At 44.2% G+C, this 27,674-nt stretch overlaps 1 protein-coding gene across 1 annotated transcript; it reads left to right on the top strand.

Moving 5' to 3' along the window:
• Positions 1-2: 2 nt before the first annotated feature.
• Positions 3-23,980, top strand: bend3 (BEN domain containing 3). Its single transcript, XM_070885628.1, has 4 exons — positions 3-83; positions 1,387-1,496; positions 18,386-18,588; positions 20,795-23,980. Exons 2-4 carry the CDS (start codon positions 1,394-1,396, stop codon positions 23,126-23,128), a joined length of 2,640 nt encoding a protein of 879 aa, XP_070741729.1. The 5' UTR covers positions 3-83; positions 1,387-1,393; the 3' UTR covers positions 23,129-23,980.
• Positions 23,981-27,674: the final 3,694 nt, after the last annotated feature.

Genomic DNA, 27,674 nt, shown 5'->3' with positions numbered 1-27,674 from the left:
GCGCCGAGCTGAGCCTCCTGGCCGCTCAGGTAGCACAGCGCCACCCACCCCACACACTGACACAGCCACCTCCAGCAAGGCAGGTAAGGGCCACACAGCGCGCTCTCTCAGAAATAATAAAGCAGCTTTTCGGGAGGTTTGGGGAGAAAAAACAAGATCTAATCTGCAGAGATATTTATCAGCAACCAAGGACAAACTCTGGAGGAGGGTCATGGCGCCACGCACTACGTGTCCAGAGCCCGGCGCGGTGGCTCTCCCTCTGACCGCAGCTGCATGTTGCTGGCTGAAGGAATTCGCTTTTTCCTTCTCTCACTAATAAGTTTACCGGAATTATTGCTGACTTGACAGTAATTTGCAGCCTCTCCTCCTTGTCTTTCAGGCTGGAGAGGCTGTGAATTTAGTGCAATAAGGAAGTGGAGAGGGGCTTTGGCGAGTTGTGTCTTTGGGTGAGTTGTATGGAGTCACAGCGCCTCCCCAGGATCACTGGCCTGGGCCCTGGGCACATGGAAGGCACAACTCATCCCAGTAGTCAAAGTCCACCCGTCAACTTCATGAGACGCTGCTGATTTTTTTCCACCCCTTCCATTCCCTTTACACATAATCCACACCAAGTATTGTGGTTAGATAAGATGACACGCATCATATTAAAGGCCATATAGTATTTCCTACATTAAAAAGTTTCTGTCAAGTCATATTGTTTTCTTTGGAAGTGTTAATGTTCCTTATCAGATTTGGTGGTGACCTCTACATTTTTTCCACTTTTCTCAATGCAGTTGTTTCTTTTGCTTTGCGAAAATATTGAAAAAAGATATGGGTGGGAAGCCTATTGCACTCGACCTCAGCTCCTTAGAGTGCTGATTCCTGTTGATTTATTTCTGTTCAAAGCATCACTGTATCTGAACTTGAATTCCTAAAAGTGCTTCTCTCCACGCAACTTCTTGGAATAATCACAATGTGAGCAGAAACTTCCTATAACAGTAGATATTCCCTAAATGTTAACAGTTTCATTTTTGTTTATATAGAGAAAATGAAAAAGGTAATTTTTGGAAGTTTATTCAAAAGTAACTGATGAGTTAACATAAAACTTAAAAAAAAAAATAATTAGTCTGGAAAATAGAAAGAAATAAGTGTTGCATTTCTTTCTCAGGCATTTGTAATTCACCTCGGCAGACTAAAACCTGAAAGGGTGTGCTTAATCCCTCGGCCAAGTTAACCAATGAATGAATTATCTCCAGGAAGCTGATAAATCTAAAGGGTTTATGTAAGGAAAGAGTGTCTGAATGTATAGCTTTGTTAGCTGTTAATCCATATAGCTTTATTGGCTGCTATTCACAGAGATTTAATGTACCATTTATTTGTCTTTAACTGTAGAATTCTTTATTACAGGTAGACAATGAACATTGCAGAACAAAATGAAGAGCCTGCACCCAGAGCACCATTCATAGTTCTAAACCCTTCAGTCAGTAAGGATGAAGAGTTAGAAGATGAAGTACATGGTAAATTCCTTTATATTAACTTTTTTGGGGGAGAATAGACCTTCTTGATGTAATGGGACTCATGCCACACCCAGATATAAAGAAAACACAGATTTGCAGATGATCTCAACAAATGCGACTCAGCAATATATGGGCAAGGATTATGAGAGAGGCACTGCCTTACTCTGTGGCAGGAACTTGAATGGCTTTATTTTCTGCTTCCTTTTTTTTAGTGACTCCTGGTAGCTTCTGCAGCTTGACTAAGGTTTCCTCGTACAAATTGACTACCCAGTGCCTGCCAGATGGATCAATGGTGTAGTAGCACTTTGATGGCTAAAAAGCAGCCTATAATTTAAAAACTTGCAATTGGCAGACAGCATTGGAAATACTTTGTAGACAAAATATACTTTTGCACATCTTCAATTCTGGCTGCAAGACAAGCTTATTTTATTGGAAGTCACCCAGCATCAGATTTACAATCTACAAAGGAAGTCCCTGAGACATTTATATAAGACTGAGTAAAATAACTATAAATCTGCAATGTAGCATTGGACATCTGCTTATATTGCACAGTTGCCTGTCAGTTTAACCTCAAAGATTAAAACCCATTTTATCTTGACATTGTATGTGAAAGGATGTGTGTTCTTTACGGTCACATTGTAAATTTTCCACAGTAAACACAAAAGCTTACTATGTCTTAACTATATTTCCCTTTCTCATTCCCAGATGGCATTATCTCCTGCCACATTTGTTTCATGAGTGCCGGTAGCCCTTCTTGACTAAGTAGCTGTTCCTCATGCTTACGGTCTCGGTCTAGAACTGGGTAAATGTTGGACACCTAGCAAGCATCACCGACCCCCCCCCCCACCCCCACCCCCACCCCCCCCACAATCCCAAGTATGTAATGTTACCATAGCATATACAACTGAGATGTTCCAGCAGTTTTCAGTAAGGTGAAAATCTTCCTTAATACTTCAAATCTTGAATTGGGTCAGTATAAGAACGTAAGCAATAGGAGCAGGAGTAGGTCATCTGGCCCCTCGAACCTGCTCCGCCATTTAATATGATCGTGGCTGATCTGATCATGGACTCAGCTCCATTTCCCTGCCTGCTCCCCATTACCCTTTATTCCCTTATTGCTCAAAAATCTGTCTAGCTCAGCCTTAAATATATTCAATGACTCAGCCTCCACAGCTCTCTGGGGCAGAGAATTCCATAGATTTACAACCCTCTGAGAGATGAAATTCCTTCTCATCAGTTTTAAATTAAATGGGCGATCCCTTATTCAGAGACTATGTCTCCTAGTTTTAGATTCCCCTATGAGTGGAAATATCCTCACTGCATCCACCTTGTCGAGCCCCCTCATTATCTTATATGTTTCAATAAGATCACCTCTCATTCTTCTGAACTCCAATGTGTATAGGCTCAACCTATCTTTATAAGTCAACCCCCTCATCTCCGGGATCAACCTAGTGAACCTTCTCTGAACAGCCGCCAATGCAAGTATATCCTTCCTTAAATACGATGACCAAAACTGTACACAGTACTCTAGGTGTGGTCTCACCAATACCCTGTACAGTTGTAGCAGACCAGTGGATGTGGTGTATTTGTACTTCCAGAAGGCATTTGATAAGGTGCCACATAAAAGGTTACTGCACAAGATAAAAGTTCACGGGGTTGGGATACTATATTAGCATGGATAGAGGATTGGCTAACTAACAGAAAACAGAGAGTCAGGATAAATGGGTCATTTTCGGGTTGGCAATCAGTAATTAGTGGGGTGCCGCAGGGATCAGTGCTGGGACCCCAACTATTTACAATCTATATTAACGACTTGGAAGAAAGGACCGCGTGTAACGTAGCCAAGTTTGCTGACAATACAAAGATGGGAGGAAAAGCAATGTGTGAGGAGGACACAAAAAATCTGCAAAAGGACACAGACAGGCTAAGTGAGTGGGCAAAAATTTGGCAGATGGAGTATAATGTTGGAAAGTGCGAGGTCATGCACTTTGGCAGAAAAAAAAAATCAAAGAGCATGTTATTATTTAAATGGAGAAAAATTGCAAAGTGGTGCAGTACAGTGGGACCTGGGGTTACTTGTGCATGAAACACAAAAGGTTAGTATGCAGGTACAGCAAGTGATCAGGAAGGCCAATGGAATCTTGGCCTTTATTGCAAAAGGGATGGAGTATAAAAGCAGGGAAGTCTTGCTACAGTTATACAGGTATTGGTGAGGCCACACCTGGAATATGCGTCCAGTTTTGGTTTCCATATTTATGAAAGGATATACTTGCTTTGGAGGCAATTCAGAGAAGCTTCACTAGGTTGATTCCGGAGATGAGGGGGTTGACTTATGAGAAAAGGTTGAGTAGGTTGGGCCTCTACTCATTGGAATTCAGAAGAATGAGAGATGATCTTATCAAAACGTATAAGATTATGAGGGGGCTTGACAAGGTGGATGCAGAGAGGATGTTTCCACTGATGGGGGAGACTAGAACTAGGGTCATAATCTTGGAATAAGGGGCTGCCCATTAAAACTGAGATGAGGAGGAAATCTGTGGAATTCGTTGCCTCTGAGAGCTGTGAAAGCCAGGACATTGAATAAATTTACGGCAGAGATAGACAGCTTCTTAACCGATAAGGAATTATCGGGAACGGGCAGGGAAGTGGACCTGAGTCCATGATCGGATCAAGCATGATCGTATTAAATGGCTCGAGGGGCCATATGGCCTACTCCTGCTCCTATTTCTTATGTTCTTATACTCTGTTCCCCTTGCAATAAAGGCCAACATTCCATTTGCCTTCCTGATTACTTGCTGTACCTGCATACTAACTTTTTGTGTTTCATGCACAAGGACCCCCAGGTCTCTCTGTACTGCAGCACTTGGCAATTTTTCTCCATTTAAATTATAATTTGCTTTTCTATTATTTCTACCAAAGTGGATAACCTCACATTTTCTCACATTATACTCCATCTGGCAAATTTTTGCCCACTCACTTTGCCTGTCTATATCCCTTTGTAGATTTTTTGTGTCCTCACAATTTGCTTTCCCACCCATCTTTGTATCATCAGCAAACTTGGCTACAGTACACTCGGTCCCTTCATCCAAGTCATTAATATAGATTGTAAATAGTTGAGGACCCAGCACTGATCCCTGCGGCACCCCACTAGTCACTGCCAACTGGAAAATGGCCCATTTATCCCGACTCTCTGTTTTCTGTTGTACCATTGGATTTCAGTCTCTACTAAGCCTTATACTTCCCAGCCCAACCATTACCTAAAGCTGTGATGGAGGTAAAAGTGCTCTCTCATGTGGTATGCAGTCCAAAAACTGTTGATTTTACTCATGCTTGTACAATGGGCTAAATTATTGTATACGTACTTTCACCTGCACCAAGGAATGTGGGTAAGAAAGTTCTACCACTTGCTCTTGAATATCTCTTGTTGTTTAGGCAGGGCGAAGCTATCCTATGTACAAGAATCATTTTATTCATGATAAAGAGTTAGGGAAATGGGCTGAGCTGAAGCATATCCCTAGAAAATTACTGTTGGTGTTATTAGCGAACAAACACTCAGATTATTTGTATGATGTTCCACTATCTGTTAATTTAACAAAGGTGTTAACCTATTTAAAATAAACAGGTTAATGGCTGTGCTCAAAATAACAAAGGAGGAATGCCATGGTGCTAAGCTTTCATCTGCCAGTATTACCGACAGTAAATCCGAAGTGACCATGTCAATATTACCAACAACAGAAGAAAAATAGCGAATAGTTAGAAGAATATTTTACACAAAAGGGTTATTGAAACATTGAGTTCTTTAAAACATGTGGCTATTCAGGCAGAAAAGGAAGAATATAAGAGGATATAAAACAAAAGAAGCAGGGAACTTGGATTAAAGTAGATAATTCCTGTTGAGAGCTAGTACAGGCACAGTGAGCCAAATGGCTTCCTCATGTGTTGTAATTTCCATGATTGTGTCCATGATGTTCTGGGCTCTGCTCGTCCAATATACTAATGTACTTCCTTTAAAATGTAACTCGTGTAGCTTAGGGTTTGGCTACTCCAAAACTGTTGGGCAATAATTTCCCCTGTTCATTATTTGTATCAAAATTGTAAAGATGCTCTTTGTACATAATTAACATTTTTGTTACAGTTTCCTGCATTATCGGAACTTTATACTGTTTTTGTTTTCCATATGGGCACAACTACTAAATAAACTGCTAAAATATGATCAAGATGGATGCTCAAGAGGGCAGAATTTGAGGAGTGCAGACATCTCGGGGGTTGGGGGGCTGAAGGAGGTTACAGAGATAGGGAGGGACGAGGCCATGGAGGGATTTGAAAATAAGGGTGAGAATTTTGAAATCGAGGTGTTGCTGAATCGGGAGCCAATGGAGGTCAGCGAGCACAGGTTGAACGGAACTTGGTGCGAGTTAGGACACGGGCAGCTGAGTTTTGGATGACCTCAAGAGGGTAGAATGTGGGAGGCCAGCCAGGAGTGCAATGGAATAGTCAAATCTGGAGGTAACAAAGGTATGGATGAGGGCTTCAGCAGCGGATGAGCTGAGTCAGGGGCGGAGACAGGCAAAGCTACCGAGGTAGAAATAGGCGGTCTTAGTTATGCTGCGGATATGTGGTCGGAAGCTCATTTCAGGATCAAATATGACACCAAGGTTGTGAACAGTCAGGTTCAGCCTCAGACAGATGCTCGGGAGAGGGATGGAGTCGGTGGTTAGATAAGGCTAGACAGGGTAGATGCAAAGAGGATGTTTCCCCTCATGGAATCTAGAACTAGGGGGCATAGTTTCAGAATAATGGGTCGCCCATTTAAAACAGAAATGAGGAGGAATTTCTTCTCTGAGGGTCGTGAATCTTTGGAATTCTCTACCCCAGAGAGCTGAGGAGGCTGGGTCATTGAATATATTTAAGGTGGAGATAGAGAGTTTTTTGAATGATGAGAGTCGAGGATTATGGGGAACAGTCAGGGAAGTGGTGTTGAGACCAGAATCAGATCAGCCATGATCTTATTAAATAGCGGAGCAGGCTCGAGGGGCCAAATGGCCTACTTGTGCTCCTATTTCATATGTTCTTATAACAGAGTTTCTGCTCATCCAGAACTGGATGTCGGACAAGCAGTCTGACAATTGAGAGACCGTGGAGGAATTGGGAGAAGTGGTAGTGAGGTAGAGCTGGGTGTCGTCAGCGTACATATGGAAACTGATGCTGTGTTTTCGGATGATGTCGCCAAGAGCAGCATATAAATGAGAAATAGAAGGGGGGGCCAAACAGATCACTGGGGGACCCCAGAGGTAACGATGTGGGAGGGGGAAGAGAAGCCATCGTAACTTTGACGAAAGCCATTGTGGGACTGTGGCAGGGGCGGAAACCTGATTGGAGGGATTCAAATGTGGAGTTCCGGGAAAGATGGGTACCGATTTTGGGAGGCGACAACACGTTCAAAGACCTTGGAGAGGGAAGGGAGGTTGGAGATGGGGTAGCAGTTTGCAAGAACGGAAGGGACAAGGTTTGTTTTTTTGAGAGGGGTGATGACCGCACATTTGAGGGAAACATAGAAACATAGAAAATAGGTGTAGGAGTAGGTTAGATACGGGAAGAATGTTGCCGATGATGGGGAAGTCCAGAACCAGGGGACACAGTCTTAGGATAAGGGGTAGGCCATTTAGGACTGAAATGAGGAGAAACTTCTTCACTCAGAGTTGTTAACCTGTGGAATTCCCTGCAACAGAGAGTTGTTGATGCCAGTTCATTGGATATATTCAAGAGGAAGTTAGATATGGCCCTTGCGGCTAAAGGGATCAAGGGGTATGGAGAGAAAGCAGGAAAGGGGTACTGAGGGAATGATCAGCCATGATCTTACTGAATGGTGGTGCAGGCTCGAAGGGCCGAATGGCCTACTCCTGCACCTATTTTCTATGTTTCTATTCGGCCCTTCGAGCCTGAGGAGAGCAAACTGTTAACAATGTCAGCTAGCAGGGAGCCAGAAAAGAAAGCTGAGTGGTCAGCAGTTTAGTGGAAATAGTCAATGGAGCAGGAAGTGGGTCTCATGGACAAGATGAGCATGGAGAGGTCGAGAGGAGACTGGAGTAAACTAGAGAAAGAAGACTGGGCCATAATTACCAATTAAGTAATTAAAGGAGATTAACTTTATCCAATTAAAGGGTATACCCATCCTGTTTTTCCTTCAGGTATATGTTAATACGTTACTTATTAAAAAAATCCTCTGGCAAGTGTTCTAAACATTGGCCTGAAATTCTGCTAGAGGTCTTCCCATGGGCAAACTAAAGAAAAAAGGTTAAAAAAAAAACTCCGCACTTACCTGTTACTGCTGCACCCGCTCGAACCTCCGAGCCTGAGGCCTTCACTCCTACGCATCGGAGCGCGTGCATGTTGGGATGTGCGCAAGGCTGAAGCTGTAGTCACATGACTGGGCAGCCAATCAAGGTACAGTATTTTCTCATTCATAATAATGGGAACTCCGTAAGTTAGAGTTCCCATTATTATGAATGAGAAACCACCTCCACCACCCCCCCATCCAGCCAAACACACAAAAAATCAATAAAAAAATAGAAAAATACACAACATATTTAAGAATCATTTAAATTAACGTTCTTATAAAAAATAATATTTTCCCAACTTTTTAAAAAAGATGCCTTAAAATAACTTACCGTAGTGGGGAGGGTTTTTAACAATAAAGTATGTTTTCATATGTGTTTAATTTAATTTTAATGTTTTTATGTATTTTTAGTCACTTGCACCTGTAAAAGTAGGCTATACGCCTGCTTTTTCAGGCGCAAGATTTTAAAGGACATCTGAAGGGCAAGATATTCGTAAATATCTTGCGCATGTGCTGAAAACCGGCTTTTCCAATGCCTTCCCGGGTCCGTAGGAACTTCGTGTGGACCCGGGACATCGGAATTTCAGGGCCGGTATGTTGCTGTGGAGTAAACCACTTTTCAACGTTCCCTTTTTCATTATAAGAACAAAAGAATTAGAGCAGGAGCAGCTCTTTCGGCCCTTCGAGCCTGCTCTGCCATTCAGTAAGATCATGGCTGATCTTCTACATCAACTCCACTTTCCTGCACTGTCCCCTTATCCCTTGATTCCCTTAATATCCAAAAATCTATTGATCTCTGTCTTGAATATACTCAATGACTGAGCCTCCACAGCCCTCTGGGGTAGAGAATTCCAAAGATTCACCACCCTCTGAGTGAAGAAATTTCTCCTCATCTCAGTCATAAATGGCTGACCCCTTATTCTGAGACTGTGACCCCTGGTTCTAGACTCCCCAGCCAGAGGAAACATCCACCCTGCATCTACCTTGTCAAATTCTGTATGTTTCAATGAGATCACCTCTCATTCTTCTAATCTCTAGCGAATATAGGCCTAGTCTACTCAATCTCTCCTCATATGGCAATATATCCTTTCTTTGGTAAATAGACAAAAACTGTACACAATACTCCAGATGTGGTCTCACCAGGGCCGTATATAATTGCAGTAAGACATATTTACTCTTATACTCAAAACCTCTTGTAACGGTCTGCACCTGGGCAGGACTGGAACCAATGTCCTAGGGGGAGTGTTTGCTAGTGCTGTTGGGGAGGAGTTAAACTAATATGGCAGGGGGATGGGAACCAATGCAGGGAGACAGAGGGAAACAAAAAGGAGACAAAAGCAAAAGACAGAAAGGAAATGAGTAAAAGTGGAGGGCTGAGAAACCCAAGGCAAAAAACAAAAAGGGCCACTGAATATAAAGGGGCTGCAGGAGGGGTCAAAACTAAAAATCATGGTTTAAAAACTAGTATTAAAACACTCTACCTAAACGCACGCAGCATTCGAAATAAAGTAAATGAGTTGACGGCACAAATCATTACAAATGGGTATGATTTGGTAGCCATTACAGAAACGTGGTTGCAGGGTGGCCAAGACTGGGAATTAAACATACAGGGGTATCTGACGATTCGGAAAGATAGACAAGAAGGGAAAGGAGGTGGGGCAGCTCTGTTAATAAAGGATGATATCAGGGCAGTTGTGAGAGACGATATTGGCTCTAATGAACAAAATGTTGAATCATTGTGGGTAGAGATTAGAGATAGTAAGGGGAAAAAGTCACTGGTGGGCGTAGTTTATAGACCCCCAAATAATAACTTCACGGTGGGGCGGGCAATAATCAAGGGAATAATGGAGGCATGTGGAAAAGGAACGGCAGTAATCATGGGGGATTTTAACCTACATATCGATTGGTCAAATCAAGGGTAGCCTGGAGGAGGAATTCCAAGAATGCATACGGGATTGTTTCTTAGAACAGTATGTTACAGAACCTACAAGGGAGCAAGCTATCTTCGATCTGGTCCTGTGTAATGAGACAGGAATAATAAACGATCTCCTCGTAAAAGATCCTCTCGGAATGAGTGATCACAGTATGGTTGAATTTGTAATACAGATTGAGGGTGAGGAAGTAGTGTCTCAAACGAGCGTACGATGCTTAAACAAAGGGGACTACAGTGGGATGAGGGCAGAGTTGGCTAAAGTAGACTGGAAACACAGAATAAACGGTGGCACAATTGAGGAACAGTGGAGGACTTTCAAGGAGCTCTTTCATAGTGCTCAACAAAAATATATTCCAGTGAAAAAGAAGGGCGGCAAGAGAAGGGATAACCAGCCGTGGATAACCAAGGAAATAAAGGAGAGTATCAAATTAAAAACCAATGCATATAAGGTGGCCAAGGTTAGTGGGAAACTAGAAGATTGGGAAAATTTTAAACAACAGCAAGGAATGACTAAGAAAACAATAAAGAAAGGGAAGATAGATTACGAAGGTAAACTTGCGCAAAACATAAAAACAGATAGTAAAAGCTTTTACAGATATATAAAACGGAAAAGAGTGACTAAAGTAAATGTTGGTCCCTTAGAAGATGAGAAGGGGGATTTAATAATGGGAAATGTGGAAATGGCTGAGACCTTAAACAATTATTTTGCTTCGGTCTTCACAGTGGAAGACACAAAAACCATGCCAAAAATTGCTGGTCACAGGAATGTGGGAAGGGAGGACCTTGAGACAATCACTATCACTAGGGGGGTAGTGCTGGACAGGCTAATGGGACTGAAGGTAGACAAGTCCCCTGGTCCTGTTGAAATGCATCCCAGGGTATTAAACATAGAAACATAGAAAATAGGTGCAGGAGCAGGCCATTCAATGAGTTCATGGCTGAACATGAAACTTCAGTACCCCCTTCCTGCTTTCTCGCCATAACCCTTGATCCCCCGAGTAGTAAGGACTTCATCTAACTCCCTTTTGAATATATTTAGTGAATTGGCCTCAACTACTTTCTGTGGTAGAGAATTCCACAGATTCACCACTCTCTGGGTGAAGAGGTTTCTCCTCATCTCGGTCCTAAATGGCTTACCCCTTATCCTCAGACTGTGACCCCTGGTTCTGGACTTCCCCAACATTGGGAACATTCTTCCTGCATCTAACCTGTCTAAACCCGTCAGAATTGTAAACGTTTCTATGAGGTCCCCTCTCATTCTTCTGAACTCCAGTGAATACAAGCCCAGTTGATCCAGTCTTTCTTGATAGGTCAGTCCCGCCATCCCGGGAATCAGTCTGGTGAATCTTCGCTGCACTCCCTCAATAGCAAGAATGTCCTTCCTCAAGTTAGGAGACCAAAACTGTACACAATACTCCAGGTGTGGCCTCACCAAGGCCCTGTACAACTGTAGCAACACCTCCCTGCCCCTGTATTCAAATCCCCTCGCTATGAAGGCCAACATGCCATTTGTTTTCTTAACCGCCTGCTGTACCTGCATGCTAACCTTCAATGACTGATGTACCATGACACCCAGGTCTCGTTGCACCTTCCCTTTTCCTAATCTGTCACCATTCAGATAATAGTCTGTCTCTCTGTTTTTACCACCAAAGTGGATAACCTCACATTCATCCACATTATACTTCATCTGCCATGCATTTTCCCACTCACCTAACCTATCCAAGTCACTCTGCAGCCTCATAGCATCCTCCTCGCAGCTCACACTGCCACCCAACTTAGTGTCATCCGCAAATTTGGAGATACTGCATTTAATCCCCTCGTCTAAATCATTAATGTACAATGTAAACAGCTGGGGCCCCAGCACAGAACCTTGCGGCACCCCACTAGTCACTGCCTGCCATTCTGAAAAGTACCCATTTACTCCTACTCTTTGCTTCCTGTCTGACAACCAGTTCTCAATCCACGTCAGCACACTACCCCCAATCCCATGTGCTTTAACTTTGCACATTAATCTCTTGTGTGGGACCTTGTCGAAAGCCTTCTGAAAGTCCAAATATACCACATCAACTGGTTCTCCTTTGTCCACTTTACTGGAAACATCCTCAAAAAAATTCCAGAAGATTTGTCAAGCATGATTTCCCTTTCACAAATCCATGCTGACTTGGACCTATCATGTCACCATTTTCCAGATGCACTGCTATGACATCCTTAATAATTGATTCCATCATTTTACCCACTACTGAGGTCAGGCTGACCGGTCTATAATTCCCTGTTTTCTCTCCCTCCTTTTTTAAAAAGTGGGGTTACATTGGCTACCCTCCACTCCATAGGAACTGATCCAGAGTCAATGGAATGTTGGAAAATGACTGTCAATGCATCCGCTATTTCCAAGGCCACCTCTTTAAGTACTCTGGGATGCAGTCCATCAGGCCCTGGGGATTTATCGGCCTTCAATCCCATCAATTTCCCCAACACAATTTCCCGACTAATAAAGATTTCCCTCAGTTCCCCCTCCTTACTAGACCCTCTGACCCCTTTTATATCCGGAAGGTTGTTTGTATCCTCCTTAGTGAATACCGAACCAAAGTACTTGTTCAATTGGTCTGCCATTTCTTTGTTCCCCGTTATGACTTCCCCTGATTCTGACTGCAGGGGACCTACGTTTGTCTTTACTAACCTTTTTCTCTTTACATACCTATAGAAACTTTTGCAATCCACCTTAATGTTCCCTGCAAGCTTCTTCTCGTACTCCATTTTCCCTGCCCTAATCAAACCCTTTGTCCTCCTCTGCTGAGTTCTAAATTTCTCCCAGTCCCCAGGTTCGCTGCTATTTCTGGCCAATTTGTATGCCACTTCCTTGGCTTTAATACTATCCCTGATTTCCCTAGATAGCCACGGTTGAGCCACCTTCCCTTTTTTATTTTTACAACAGACAGGAATGTACAATTGTTGTAATTCATCCATGCGGTTTCTAAATGTCTGCCATTGCCCATCCACAGTCAACCCCCTAAGTATCATTCGCCAATCTATCCTAGCCAATTCACGCCTCATACCTTCAAAGTTACCCTTCTTTAAGTTCTGGACCATGGTCTCTGAATTTACTGTTTCATTCTCCATCCTAATGCAGAATTCCACCATATTATGGTCACTCTTCCCCAAGGGGCCTCGCACAATGAGATTGCTAATTAATCCTCTCTCATTACACAACACCCAGTCTAAGATGGCCTCCCCCCTAGTTGGTTCCTCAACATATTGGTCTAGAAAACCATCCCTTATGCACTCCAGGAAATCCTCCTCCACCGTATTGCTTCCAGTTTGGCTAGCCCAATCTATGTGCATATTAAAGTCACCCATTATAACTGCTACACCTTTATTGCATGCACCCCTAATTTCCTGTTTGATGCCCTCCCCAACATCCCTATTACTGTTTGGAGGTCTGTACACAACTCCTACTAACGTTTTTTGCCCTTTGGTGTTCTGCAGCTCTACCCATATAGATTCCACATCATCCAAGCTAATGTCTTTCCTAACTATTGCATTAATCTCCTCTTTAACCAACAATGCTACCCCACCTCCTTTTCCTTTTATTCTATCCTTCCTGAATGTTGAATACCCCTGAATGTTGAGTTCCCAGCCCTGATCATCCTGGAGCCACGTCTCCGTAATCCCAATCACATCATATTTATTAACATCTATTTGCACAATTAATTCATCCACCTTATTGCGGATACTCCTTGCATTAAGACACAAAGCCTTCAGGCTTGTTTTTTTAACACCCTTTGTCCTTTTAGAATTTTGCTGTACAGTGGCCCTTTTTGTTCTTTGCCTTGGGTTTCTCCGCCCTCCACTTTTCCTCATCTCCTTTCTGTCTTTTGCTTTTGCCTCCTTTTTGTTTCCCTCTGTCTCCCTGCATTGGTTCCCATCCCCCTGCCATATTAGTTTAAATCCTCCCCAACAGCACTAGCAAACACTCCCCCTAGGACATTGGTTCCGGTCCTGCCCAGGTGCAGACCGTCCGGTTTGTACTGGTCTCACCTCCCCCAGAACCGGTCCCAATGCCCCAGGAATTTGAATCCCTCCCTGCTGCACCACTGCTCAAGCCACGTATTCATCTGCGCTATCCTGCGATTCCTACTCTGACTATCACGTGGCACTGGTAGCAATCCCGAGATTACTACTTTTGAGGTCCTACTTTTTAATTTAGCTCCTAGCTCCTTAAAAGAGATGACGGAAATTATAGCAGATGCATTCGTTATAATCTACCAAAATTCTATGGACTCTGGGGAGGTACCAGCGGATTGGAAAGCAGCTAATGTAACACCTCTGTTTAAAAAAGGGGGCAGACAAAAGGCAGATAACTATAGGCCGGTTAGTTTAACATCTGTAGTGGGGAAAATGCTTGAAACTATCATTAAGGAAGAAATAGTGGGACATCTAGATAGGAATAGTGCAATCAAGCAGACGCAGCATGGATTCATGAAGGGGAAATCATGTTTAACTAATTTACTGGAATTCTTTGAGGATGTAACGAGCATGGGGGATAGAGGTGTACCGATGGATGTGGTGTATTTAGATTTTCAAAAGGCATTCGATAAGGTGCCACACAAAAGGTTACTGCAGAAGATAAAGGTACGCGGAGTCAGAGGAAATGTATTAGCATGGATAGAGAATTGGCTGGCTAACAGAAAGCAGAGAGTCGGGATAAATGGGTCCTTTTCGGGTTGGAAATCGGTGGTTAGTGGTGTGCCACAGGGATCGGTGCTGGGACCACAACTGTTTACAATATACATAGATGACCTGGAAGAGGGGACAGAGTGTAGTGTAACAAAATTTGCAGATGACACAAAGATTAGTGGGAAAGCGGGTTGTGTAGAGGACACAGAGAGGCTGCAAAGAGATTTAGATAGGTTAAGCGAATGGGCTAAGGTTTGGCAGATGGAATACAATGTCGGAAAGTGTGAGGTCATCCACCTTGGGGGGAAAAAAAAACAGTAAAAGGGAATATTATTTGAATGGGGAGAAATTACAACATGCTGCGGTGCAGAGGGACCTGGGGGTCCTTGTGCATGAATCCCAAAAAGTTAGTTTGCAAGTGCAGCAGGTAATCAGGAAGGCGAATGGAGTGTTGGCCTTCATTGCGAGAGGGATGGAGTACAAAAGCAGGGAGGTCTTGCTGCAACTGTATAGGGTATTAGTGAGGCTGCACCTGGAGTACTGCATGCAGTTTTGGTCACCTTACTTCAGGAAGGATATACTAGCTTTGGAGGGGGTACAGAGACGATTCACGAGGCTGATTCCGGAGATGAGTGGGTTACCTTATGATGATAGATTGAGTAGACTGGGTCTTTACTCGTTGGAGTTCAGAAGGATGAGGGGTGATCTTATAGAAACATTTAAAATAATGAAAGGGATAGACAAGATAGAGGCAGAGAGGTTGTTTCCACTGGTCGGGGAGACTCGAACAAGGGGCAGAGCCTCAAAATACGGGGGAACCAATTTAAAACAGAGTTGAGAAGGAATTTCTTCTCCCAGAGGGTTGTGAATCTGTGGAATTCTCTGCCCAAGGAAGCAGTTGAGGCTAGCTCATTGAATGTATTCAAGTCACAGATAGATAGATTTTTAACCAATCAGGGAATTAACGGTTATGGGGAGCGGGCGGGTAAGTGGAGCTGAGTCCACGGCCAGATCAGCCATGATCTTGTTGAATGGCGGAGCAGGCTCGAGGGGCTAGATGGCCTACTCTTGTTCCTAATTCTTATGTTCTTATGTTAAAGGCCAACATACCATTTTGTTTCTCAATTGCTTGCTGTATCTGCATGTTAACTTTCAATGATTCATGTACAAGAACACCTAGGTCTCTCTTAACATGAACATTTCTCAATCACTCATCATTTAAAAAATATCCTGTTTTTCTATTTTTCTTACCAAAGTATAACTTCAGGTTTCTCCACATTATATTCTATTTGCCATGTTCTTGCCCACTCACTTAGCCTGTCTATATCCCCTTGAAGCCTCTTTGCATCCTCCTCACAACTTACATTCCCAACTAGCTTTTTAACATCAGCAAACTTGGATATATTACATTTGGTGGTCTCATCCAAATCATTGATACAGATTGTGAATAACTGGGGCCCAAGCACTGATCCTTGCGGTCCCCACTAGTTACAGCCTGCCAACCTGAAAATGACCCGTTTATTCCTACTCTCTCTTTTCTGTCCGTTAACCAATCCTCAATCCATGTTAGTATATTAACACCAATCCAATGAGCCCTAATATTGTTTAATAACCTCTTGTGTTGCACCTTATCGAATGTCTTCTAAAAACCTAAATACACCACATCCACTTATCTATTCTGCTAGTTCCAACCTCAAAAAAACTCTCAACATGATTTCCCTTTCGTAAATCAGTCAGTGGTAGGATGAATCCCACTGTTGTTAAATAGTCGTGTTAAAAGAACTGTATAAAAATCAATCCTGGAAATGTAGAAACATACTCCCTCTCCTGAACAAAACAAGAGAAGTAATGCTACACTAAGTACCTGTACAGTAGGAAAGCCCGACTTTATCACAGCCTCGCTAAGGTGACCTCAGGAGGTTTTTATTGGTTGTAAGGTTTTTGCATTTTTTTAAATTCTTGTTTTGTTTCCCTTTCCCCTCTCTGTAAAAAAAAAAAATGCTTCCTTCACAAAGTCCAAATCCTCCCAGTGGTCAGGTTTATCCTGGAGGTTATCGACAATGCCAGGCTATCCTTCTCAGTGACAAACTAATTCCTCAAACTCCTCTCCCATTACTATTGTTCAATCCCTTCAATCTGTTTCCACTCTGGTAAGTTACCAATAAAAACTTTTGTGATGCTGATCCCGGTAGGTGACCCCTCCTTGACCTCTGCACAGCATTCAATGCAATTGGCATCACCAACTCTTCACTGTGATCTACCTCCATTGCACTGCTCTGCATGGTTCCATTCCTACCTGTAAGACAGAAAACATCCCATCTCCTATGATGGCTTTTGCTCCCACCCCCACTTGGTTACCAGAGGTGCATTTTCCAGCTCCATCCTTGGTGCTCTTTTCTTCATCTACATGCACCCCTTCAGTAGCATCACTTGTAAGCATGGGGTCAGCTTTCACGTGTCTGCTGGCATGGTAATGCCTAGCTCCTCTTCTCTGACGCTGCACTCCATTGTCTGACAGTCAAGTTGATACCACAGCCTGGATGAGTAAGCACTTCCTTCAATTCAACATCCGTAAGATCCAAGTCTCTCCCTACTTCTGCACCCTCCATCAATATGCTTTCTGCTCTTTACTTGCATCCACTTTCAGCCACAGCCTTCAGTCTTTTCAATCCCACATTCTGGAAAAAAAGTTCTCCCCAAAGCTGTCTCTTTCTTCCTGTCTCCCCTCTTTCAAAAATGTCCTCAAAACCTACTTCTTTAATTTTACCTTCGGTCACTACCCCAACCCTTCTCCCTGCATAGGTTGATGTGCAGTCTCCTTTGCCTCTGTGGAGCTCATTTGGATTATCGTGCTATGTAAGTGCAAGTTGGTGTCATTGTTGCAATACCAATAGAAAACAGTGACTCGTCGATTACATTCCCATGGGTATTTTTGGCTTCAGTACCTCACCTGTTTAGATGTTCTTCTCATATGAGCGTAGACAGTGTGTAGGATATTCAGCCATGGAGCTAACTCCAGCTGGAGTCACCTGATAGCTGTCAGGACTTTTCCTTCCCATTCTGGGAACAAAAGTTTAGTGCTGTCCCAGCCGAGATCAGCTAACTCAGCACAGGCAGCGATGGAACTTGAAATCCTCCTGCTCTGCTTGGCTCAGTACCACCACTTGTGGGGTATTTAGCCATTCAGCTATCAGGATGGCCCCTACATCTGTAAATAAGACTTCGAAAATCTGATCTAGCACTTCCATTATCTGAAAACTAATTTTGGAGGTCCTCCGAAATCCACTTTTAGGCTGTTGAGAAGCCACACACTGGTTGTGGGGGTGTGGGCGTCCCCCAGTAAATACCATGCAGGTCTGGCTCAAATATGCACTTTAAGGAAGTCCAATACATCAAACCAGATTGATCATAATCAAGGGCAATCTCAAGAGTTCCTTCGGAATCACTGTTTTTCCAGAGACTGAGCAAGTTCTTAGCCCCAATCTAAGATATTCTGTGTGAACATTAAAACTTTCCAAGGATTTTGAACTGGAGGAGTGTAGCCCTTAACACAGCAGCACAGACCTACCTTCATCTCATGCATTCAAAACTGTATCCTTGGTCAGTGCACCTTGCCATTCTTACAGCCTTAGGTTCATTATCAAACAGAGTTTGTATAAGCCGTATCCTATTTGAAACCTAGTGTTTGCTTTCCTGTCAGACTAAAGAGCCATAGTTATCAGTTGGCTAAATCCGGAAATATCTAAGGTACTGAAACTCTCTGGACATCTTTCTGCTTTAGCTCTGGTGTCCAAGTCAGCTACAATTTTGTTCACAGGAAAGAGCTACAGCAAAATAAAGTTTGAATTCAAGAATAAATACAACTGTGAGAAATCAATGAATGCTATTATCGTATTGTGGGAAAAAAATAATTTGATCGCTTTATGTTTTGTTCTCCCCTCACAGAGACAAAGGTCAATATTGATGGGGTCAAAGCAGAAATAAGCGCCAAAGATGATGATGTGGGCGGCTCCAGTCCAGAGAGAGCTGCAGAGACCAGCAGTGTACAGGATGTAGCAAAACGAAAACAGTTACAGAATGGTTCTGATGAGATGACTACAGAACACAAGAGTCCCATCATCCTTAAAAGGAGAAGGGTTATCTGTGAGGTAAATATCGCCGGCACTGCAGTGTATTCCAACTGAACAAAGATCTTTTAGTCTTTGTTTGGAATAATGCCTTGTCATTTTTTACTACAAAGAAATACACTGTTCAAATGTTACTGGTCTATATGCAGTTATATTTTAATGTGCTTTAACTAGGGCCACTGGGGGTTTGGTAGGGCTGTGCTTTAGAGTACTGGGGGCCGAAATTGCCCACCGCTGGAAACGGAGCGCACCTACCCCGTTTCTGTTGACTTTACCGGCGCAGTGGATGCAGTGGCCTCTTGAGCAAAATTCTGCTCTTTGCCTTTTTTTTTGGCGGACCGGAAGTCGGTCATAATGGGGGCGGTGTCACCACCGCTCTCCCCTTCACTTAAAGGGGAGAGCCTGCGCGATTGTTTCGGTCCAGGGAGGGTTTCGGCCGGGCCAGCGGCCTGCCACCGAAGAGGGGGTGCCGAGTTGCCTGTTGGTGGCCCGGCCGGATCCAGGGGCATAATTGTCGACCCAACATGGCAGTCGGCCGACAGACAAAAAAACATGGCGGCAGCGACAGTAGGTCCTCCCCTTTAATGGGAGCCACACCGCCATTTTGCAAGGATTACAACCTCCCTGCACCGACAGAAAAAAGCAGCTTTTGGCACCGCACGGCGGGAACAAGATTTTTTTCGGTGGAATTTCACGATCCGGGGAGGGTGGGGGGGGGGGGGGGGGATCATGGGTGGTGCACACTCTGATGATGCACTTAGGATGGATCGGCAGCAGCAGAGCATGGCACTCCACAGCGTGGCTGCTGATTTCCGACGGTAACGGGCCTTAAGGGAAGGGGCAACTTTGGCCCCTTGATGCCCTGCAATGTGCTGTGGTAGAACGCAGGTTTGATTCCCCTCTTTACTAAGTTCTTGATCTCAGTTGTGTTGCTGTCACTGAGTGTGGGCAAATACAGACTGGAATTGGACAACCCAGCTCTGGTTTTCATGGGCCACTGTTATGCACCTCTCAGCGGCTGGCTCAGAGCAACACTACTGGACAGGTTGCCCAGCATCAGTGAGACACTGGGAAAACAGAGGGATTGCATTTTATTCAAAATAAATGCTAACACTCCCATCCAATATCAATTCCTCTTTTATTTTTGTTCTCATCAAGGTGGAGAATGTTCATTGTGGAAATGGAACTCTTCCCATTTCAGTAGTCATAGGTCAGGTGCAGCTTCCACTACTCTGTCTCAACCCTGAAAGAGTACATGTTGGCTAAGTTATTTTAGAGAAATACTGAGCGAGCTACAAAGTTCGTTCCCTCTTTGTGATTAGTGTAATTGGATTGTTATTCAATGGGATAGAAATTGGTACACGTTGTGCCCTTTCTTCAGGCATAAAGTGGGCGTGAATCATACCAATTTAGCAATGGCAGAGCTTGCACCCAATCTATTCAAACTATGCTATGAGTATCATTTAAAGAAAGTAAGTGGAAAAAATGTATGAAAACATTTGGTCTACGTTATAGAGCTGGTCTAAAATCTATGTTCAGTTTTATGGAGAGCAGTTACATTTGCTTGTAATCTCATTGTAGTGTCATCTGTGACCCAGTGGATAGCCCCCTCGCCTCTGAGTCAGAAGGATGTGGGTTCAAGTCCCACTCCAGGGTCTAGAGCACATAAATATAGGCTGACATTCTAGTGCGTGCTGAGGGAATACTGCACTGTTGGAGGTGCCATCTTTTGGATGAGACGATAAACCGAGGCCCTTCTGCTCTCTCAGGTGGACGTAAAAGATCCCATAGCACTATTTCGAAGAAGAACAGGGGAGTTCTCCCCGGTATCCTGGCCGATATTTATCCCTCAGTCAACATACTAAAAACAAATTATCCGGTCATTATCACATTGCTGTTTATGGGAGCTTGCTGTGCGCAAATTGGCTGCTGGACTTCACACATTACAACAGTGACAACACTCCAAAAAGTACTTCATTGGCTGGAAAGCGCTTTGAGATGTCCAGTGGTTGTGAAAGGCACTATATAAATGCAAGTCTTAACTGATAAGGGAATAAGGGGCTATGGGGAGCGGGCAGGGGGATCGGATCAGCCATGACCGTATTAAATGGCGGAGCAGGTTCAAGGGCCCATATGGCCTACTCCTGCTCCTATTTCTTGTATTCTTATGTAAGTCTTCCTTCCATTGCGCAATATTCACTAAAAATGTGTCACTTTGTATTTTAAGGACATGCTTGCAAGTCTGAAGGGCACGAACTCTGTAGTATCTTACCACACAAACTCGGATGGTGCAAGCAAAGTCAAGGATGACAGTACAGCTTTGTTGATGGAAAATGAAGAAGCTTCTCAGGACAAGCCCTCATATAGGAAGCCACTGTATAGCATCACACACAAAATATCAGACCGTCGAAACGTACAAGCTGTGGACCAGCACACGTCAGCTGAGGCTTCGGAGAGAGTTTACCTCAACAATCTCTTACAACAGCGAAACCTTACTGACGCCCACAAGAATTACTCTTGCCCCTTGCCGGCCCATACGGTCGAGGGCGAGTCAACCCTATACTCGTTAATCCATAAAATGTTTTTCACTCTCAACACTTTGAACTCTACAATGACCCAACTGCACAGTAAAATCGATTTGCTGTCATTGGAGGTGAGCAGAATTAAAAAGCACGTGAACCCCGGTGGGTCGGTGGTGGAGTTCTTGCCACCAGCAGAGTACCAGCTCAACAACGCAGAACTGAAGCAGGTCCTAGATCAGAGCTCCTCTCCTGGAGACTTTGCCTGCCGGTTACTCGTGCAGCTCTTTCCGGAGCTCTTCACTGAAGACGAGGTCAGCAGGGGTTGCAATGCTTGCGGCTCCACGTCGGAGCAGAAGCTGGACTCACTCCATCTCCAGCTCATCAGAAACTACGTCGAGGTCTGTTATCCATCGGCCAGAAATGGCAACATCTGGCAGCTAGAATGCCTGCCACAAGTAAGCGACTTTTTCAACAGGTTTTGGGCGCAGAGAGAAATGGAGAGCAGTCAGCAGAACGCCAAGGTGACCAGCTTTTGTGAGGCAGAGCGGGCAGTGGAGCAGTCGCAGTCTAACTGCTACGCCGACGACAACACGCAAGATGAAGGACTGTCCTTGGATTCCTCCAGCAGTGTGACCTCGGACTTGATTTTGGAACCCCAGGAGATAAGCGAGTACTTGGATGAAGCTTCGTCTCCTGGAGAGTTTGCCATTTTGCTAGTCCACCGACTGTTCCCAGAGCTCTTTGACTTAAGAAGTTTGGCGTCACAATCCAGCTGTTACGGTTCGTCTGAAAAGCAGGCCCTTGATCTGCAGAGGCTGAAGATTGTCCGCAAGTACACTGAACTCTATTTTCCCGATGTGCAAGAAGACGAGGTGTGGCTGCAGCAGGTCATCCACAAGATGGATGAAGAACTAGCGAGTATCAATTCCGACGGAAGCGAGTGCGATATGCTCAGAAATGAAAGTCACTGTTCTTCGAATGTCTCCATGGTCGGAAGCAACGATAGCTTCGAGCTTGATAAATCCACGCAGAAGCCCAAAAAGATCTGGCTCATGCCGATCGATTTTAACAGCCTCGTGATACCCCCTCCAGATTTTGAAGTACCTTGCCCTGACCACGTGCTCAGCAAACACCAGTTAAAAAACATTTACGAAAGCAGCCTGTCCATTGGAAACTTTGCCTCTCGGCTGTTAGTGAGGTTGTTTCCAGAGCTCTTTACGCCGGAGAACCTGAGGAAGCAGTACAACTGCAGTGGCTCCCTGGGCAAAAAGCAGCTGGACCCAGTCCGGATCAAGCTCATCAGGCACTATGTGCAGCTGATGTACCCCAGAGCCAAGTGCGACAAGGTGTGGAACCAGGAGTTCGTATCGAAGCTGGACGAGAGGTGCCGCCGCAGAGACACCGAGCAAAGGCGTGTTTATCAACAACAGAGAAAGAAAACTATCATCGGCACTGAGAGGGAAGAGCCTACAACTTCAGCAGTGCAGCCAGAGCAAGTCAAAAAGGAAGCAGTACTGCTAGCACCGGAGAGAACTGACCGGTACAATAGGAATTTTTGCAAAGTGGCACTCGATGAACTAACCGTCCCTGCTCTTGATTTCTCAGTCCCGAATAAGCACCTGCTGTCCACTAAGGAGTTAAAAGAAATAGTGCAGGACAGTCTGTCAATTGGGAACTTTGCTGCCCGACTTCTCGTCAGGATCTTCCCAGAGCTATTTACATCTGAAAGTCTCCGGCTACAGTACAACCATTCAGGCGCGTGTAACAAGAAGCAACTGGATCCAGTCCGCTTAAGGCTCATTCGGCACTACGTAGAAGCGGTTTATCCTCGGGCCAGAAGCGATCAGGTCTGGCACCTCGAGTGCATACCGAGCATTGATGAGAGGTGCAGGCGGCCAGACAGGAGGAAGTCCAAGATGGTGGGCAGGGCCAAGGATGAGAAAAGTGAAACGTTCTCTTCGCCGTCATTCAATCAGGCAGAGTCAACGTGGTTTTATGAAAGGAAAATCATGTTTGACAAATTTACTGGAGTTCTTTGAGGATGTAACGGGCAGGGTGGATAAAGGGGGAACCAGTGAATGTGGTGTGTTTGGATTTCCAGATGGCATTTGATAAGGTGCCACATAAAAGGTTATTGCACAAGATAAATGTTCACGGGGTTGGGGGTAATATATTAGCATGGACAGAGGATTGGCTAACTAACAGAAAACAGAGATTCGGGATAAATGGGTCATTTTCCGGTTGGCAAACAGTAACTAGTGGGGTGCCGCAGGGATCGGTGCTGGGTCCTCAACTATTTACAATCTATATTAATGACTTGGATGAAGGGACTGAGTGTAATGTGGCCAAGTTTGCTGATGATACAAAGATGGGTGGGAAAGCAAATTGTGAGGAGGACACAAAAAATCTGCAAAGGGATATAGACAGGCTATGTAAGTGGGCAAAAATTTGGCAGCTGGATTATAATGTGGGAAAATGTGAGGTTATCCACTTTGGCAGGAAAAATAGAAAAGCAAATTATAATTTAAATGGAGAAAAAATGCAAAATGCTGCAGTACAGAGGGACCTGGGGGTCCTTGTGCATGAAACACAAAAAGTTATATGCAGGTACAGCAAGCAATCAGGAGACAAATGGAATGTTGGCCTTTATTGCAAGGGGGATAGAGTATAAATGCAGAGAAGTCCTGCTACAACTGTACCGGGTATTGGTGAGACCACACCTGGAGTACTGTGTACAGTTTTAGGCTCGGTATTTAAGGAAGGATATACTTGCATTGGAGGCAGTTCAGAGAAGGTTCACTAGGTTGATTCCGGAAATGAGGGGGTTGACTTACGAAGATAGGTTGAGTAGGTTGGGCCTATACTCATTGGAGTTCAGAAGAATGAGAGGTGATCTTATCGAAACTTATAAGATAATGAGGGGGCTCGACAAGGTGGATGCAGAGAGGATATTTCCACTAATGGGGGAAACCAAAACTAGGGGGCATAGTCTCAGAATAAGGGGCCACCCATTTAAAACTGCTATTTAAAACTGAGATGAGGAGGAATTTTTTCTCAGAGGGTTGTAAATCTATGGAATTCTCTGCCCCAGAGAGCTGTGGAGGCTGGGTCATTGAATATATTTCAGGTGGAAATGGACAGGTTTTTGAGCGATAAGGGAATAAAGGATAAAGGGTTATGGGGAGCGGGCAGGGAAGTGGAGCTGAGTCCATGATCAGATCAGCCATGATCTTATTGAATGACGGAGCAGGCTCGAGGGGCCAAATGGCCTGCTCCTATTTCTTACGTTCTTATGTCATTAGAAACATTAAATTAGGTTTTAAGGAGGTTTACCACAAAGTCGTTGCGAATATGTAAAGCGTACCACAGGCACAGATAAGCTAAAAATATGTTTTAAAATTTACAGAGTCAAAAGTGCCAGCTCAGAAAAGAACACCCCCTTGGAGTTCTCACCACTTATATATTTCACGTGCAATTCCGATTCCTAACAACAAATGAATGAATTATTTGATAGCATGCAGAGTCTCCATAATGTTGCTACTGGAGAAAAAAACATAAATGTAAAGGAAATAAAATCTGCCCTGCTACTTTGTGTTTCTGTCGCAAGGAGGAATGATTTCCTCTGTGCCCTTCCCTATGTGTAGTGAACTTCTAAACAAGGAACAATTTTAACCTGAGGCTTGATGCCCGGGAGTTTTAAACCCAACACTGACTCTTGTCTGAAGCCGGCATGAATGATGTCAAGATTGATGAGTGGGGTCAGGTCATCACCGGGGACTCATGAAAATGGTCCCCAACGAGATAAATTAGGATTTGGAAGCGGGGGGGGGAGGGGAGGGGGTGCAGGGTGGAGGTTTGACAAGTTTTCGTTCAAGGATGTGGGAGGTCATAGAACCATTACTGCACAGAAGGAGGCCATTCGGCCCATCGAGTCCATGCCGACTCTCTGTAGAGCAATCCAGTCAATTCCATCCCCCAGCTTTATCCCCATAGCCCTGCAAGTTTATTTCCCTCAAGTGCCTATCCAACTTCCTTTTGAAATCATTGATCGTCTCTGCTTCCATCACCCTTGTCGGCAGTGAGTTCCAGGTCATTACTACTCGCTGCGTACAAAAGTTCTTCCTCACATCCCCCCCAAATCTCTTGCCCAAAACCTTAAATCTATTTCCCCTAGTCCTTGTACCATCAGCTAATGGGAGCAGCCTTTCTCTGTCTACTTTATCCAAGCTGTCATAATCCTGTGCACCTCAATCAAATCTCCTCTCGACCTCTTTTGCTCCAAGGAGAACAACCACAGCTTCTCCAACCTAACCTTGTAGCTATTGAAACCATTCTGGTAAATCTCCTCTGCACCCTCTAAAGGACCTTCACATCCTTCCAAAAGTGTGGTGACCAGAACTGGATGCAATACTCGAGTTGTTGCTTAACAAGAGCTTTATAAAGGTTCAGCATAGCTTCCCTGCTTTTGTACTCAATACCTCTATTTATGAAGCCCAAGATCCCATATGCTTTGCTAACTATTTTCTCAGTATGTCCTGCCATTTTCAAAGATATATGCACATGACCACCCCCCAGGTCCCTCTCTCCCTGCACACTCTTTAGAACTGTGCCATTAAGTCTATATTGCCTCTCCCTTCTGCCAAAATGCATAATTTCACACTTCTCTGTATTAAATTCCTACACTTGTCTGCCCATTCTGCTAGCCTATCTATGTCCTGTTGCAGTCGATTGGTTTTATCCTCACTGTTTGCCACACTTACAAGTTTGGTATCAGCAAATTTAGAAATTTTACTCTTCCAATATCCAAGTCATTTATATATATATCAAAAAAAGCAGTGGTCCTAGCACTCACCCTTGGGGAACACTACTGTCTACCATCCTCCATCTGAAAACCAACCATTTACTATGACTCACTGTTTTCTGTCAAGCCAATTTTTTATCCAAGCTGACACTGACCCTCCTATTCCATGAGCCTCAATTTTGTTAATCAGCATTTTATGTGGTACTTTGTCAAACGCTTTCTTAAAATCCATATAGACAAAATCCACTGCCTTCCCTTCATCAACCTTTTCTGTTACTTCATCAAAAAATTCAATTAGATTAGTCAAACACGATCTGCCTTTTACAAATCCATGCTGACTCTCATTAATTAACTTAAACCTCTGAGTGCCTGTTAATTTTTTCTCTGCTTATTGTTTCTAAAACCTTACCCACCACTGATGTTAAACTGACCGGCCTTTAGTTACTAGGATTGTGCTTGCACCCTTTCTTGAACATGGGTATCATATTTGCCACTTTCCAATCCTCTGGCACCTCCCCCGCATCTAGGGAAGATTATGGCAAGCCTTTCCGCTATTTCCACCCCCACTTCCCTTAGCAACTTGGGATGCAAGCAATCCGGACCAGGCCACTTATCCACTCCATATCCAGCCTTTCCAGTACATCCTGCCTACCAATTTTCACCTCATCCATTATCTCTACTATCTCTACTTCTACTGATAGTTTGTCAACATCCTTTTCCTTAGTAAACACCGATACAAAGTACTCATTAAGTATTCTAGCCTTGCCCTACGCCTCTAAGCATATATCACCTTCTTTGTCCCTAATAGTCCCCACCCCGCCTCTTACTACCCGCTTACTATTTACATGCTAGTAGAAGATTTTTGGATTCTCTTTTATGTTAACTGCCATTCTATTCTCTCATTCTTTCTTTGCCAGTCTTATTTTCCTCTTCACTGCCCCTCCCAACTTACTGTATTTGGCCAAGTTCTCACTTGAAGAATTCACCTAACATGTATCTCATTGAAGTTAGCCCTCTTCCAATTTAGAAGTACTACTTTAGATTGTACCTTAGGGTTAGCGAGACCCAAGGTATCATTGTGGGACCAGGCATAGCACTTAAAAAAAAAGTTACGTATTTGGGCTTCCTATGGCTAGGATGCTTTAGTGGCGGGTCGAAGACCATGTGGGCATTAGTCAGGCCTGCAGTTAAAATGGCATCATAAGAACACGGCACCTCCATTTAAATTAGGCCTCCATTCATTCGGGCCGGGCGGCCATCCTGTGCCAAATAAAAATGGCGGGTGGCAGGAATGCTTCGGGAAAACGGTGTGAATCCCCTGCCATCTTAACCCTCCACCCACACTATTCTCGCTGGGATGGGATGGGGACTGGGTGGGGTAGTAAAGTTGGTCCTAAAGTGTGCAAAATGAATATCACACAACATGGTAGGATGGGCTGTGGTCATGTTTTTGTTGCATTGATGTTTCATTTCCGAGGTCTTGCTTCAAATCCATGCCAGAGAGATGAAATGAAACTTCCTACTCCCCAGGAGTGTGGGCAGGTGGGCCAGTGACCAGCTCCCGGGTCTCTAACCTTGCGACTGCTGCTGAATGGGTTGCACAAGAGCGGCCTGAGGTTGACTATCCCTGGGGAAGAGAACGGGCTTCCACACTGCAGCTCAATCTATGGGAAAAACTGAGACCTGGATCGCACGTAGCTTACCTCTCTGAGGCACAGTGTGTTAGTGACCAACACATCCAGAAATAAAAGCCTGTGGTTAATGTACTGTATGTGGAATAGTGG

The sequence above is a fragment of the Pristiophorus japonicus genome, chromosome 7 (genome assembly GCF_044704955.1).
Source record: "Pristiophorus japonicus isolate sPriJap1 chromosome 7, sPriJap1.hap1, whole genome shotgun sequence".
NCBI lineage: Eukaryota > Metazoa > Chordata > Chondrichthyes > Pristiophoridae > Pristiophorus > Pristiophorus japonicus.
The sequence above is the reverse complement of the archived record's forward strand: the minus strand, read 5'-3'. Positions and strand labels throughout refer to the sequence as shown.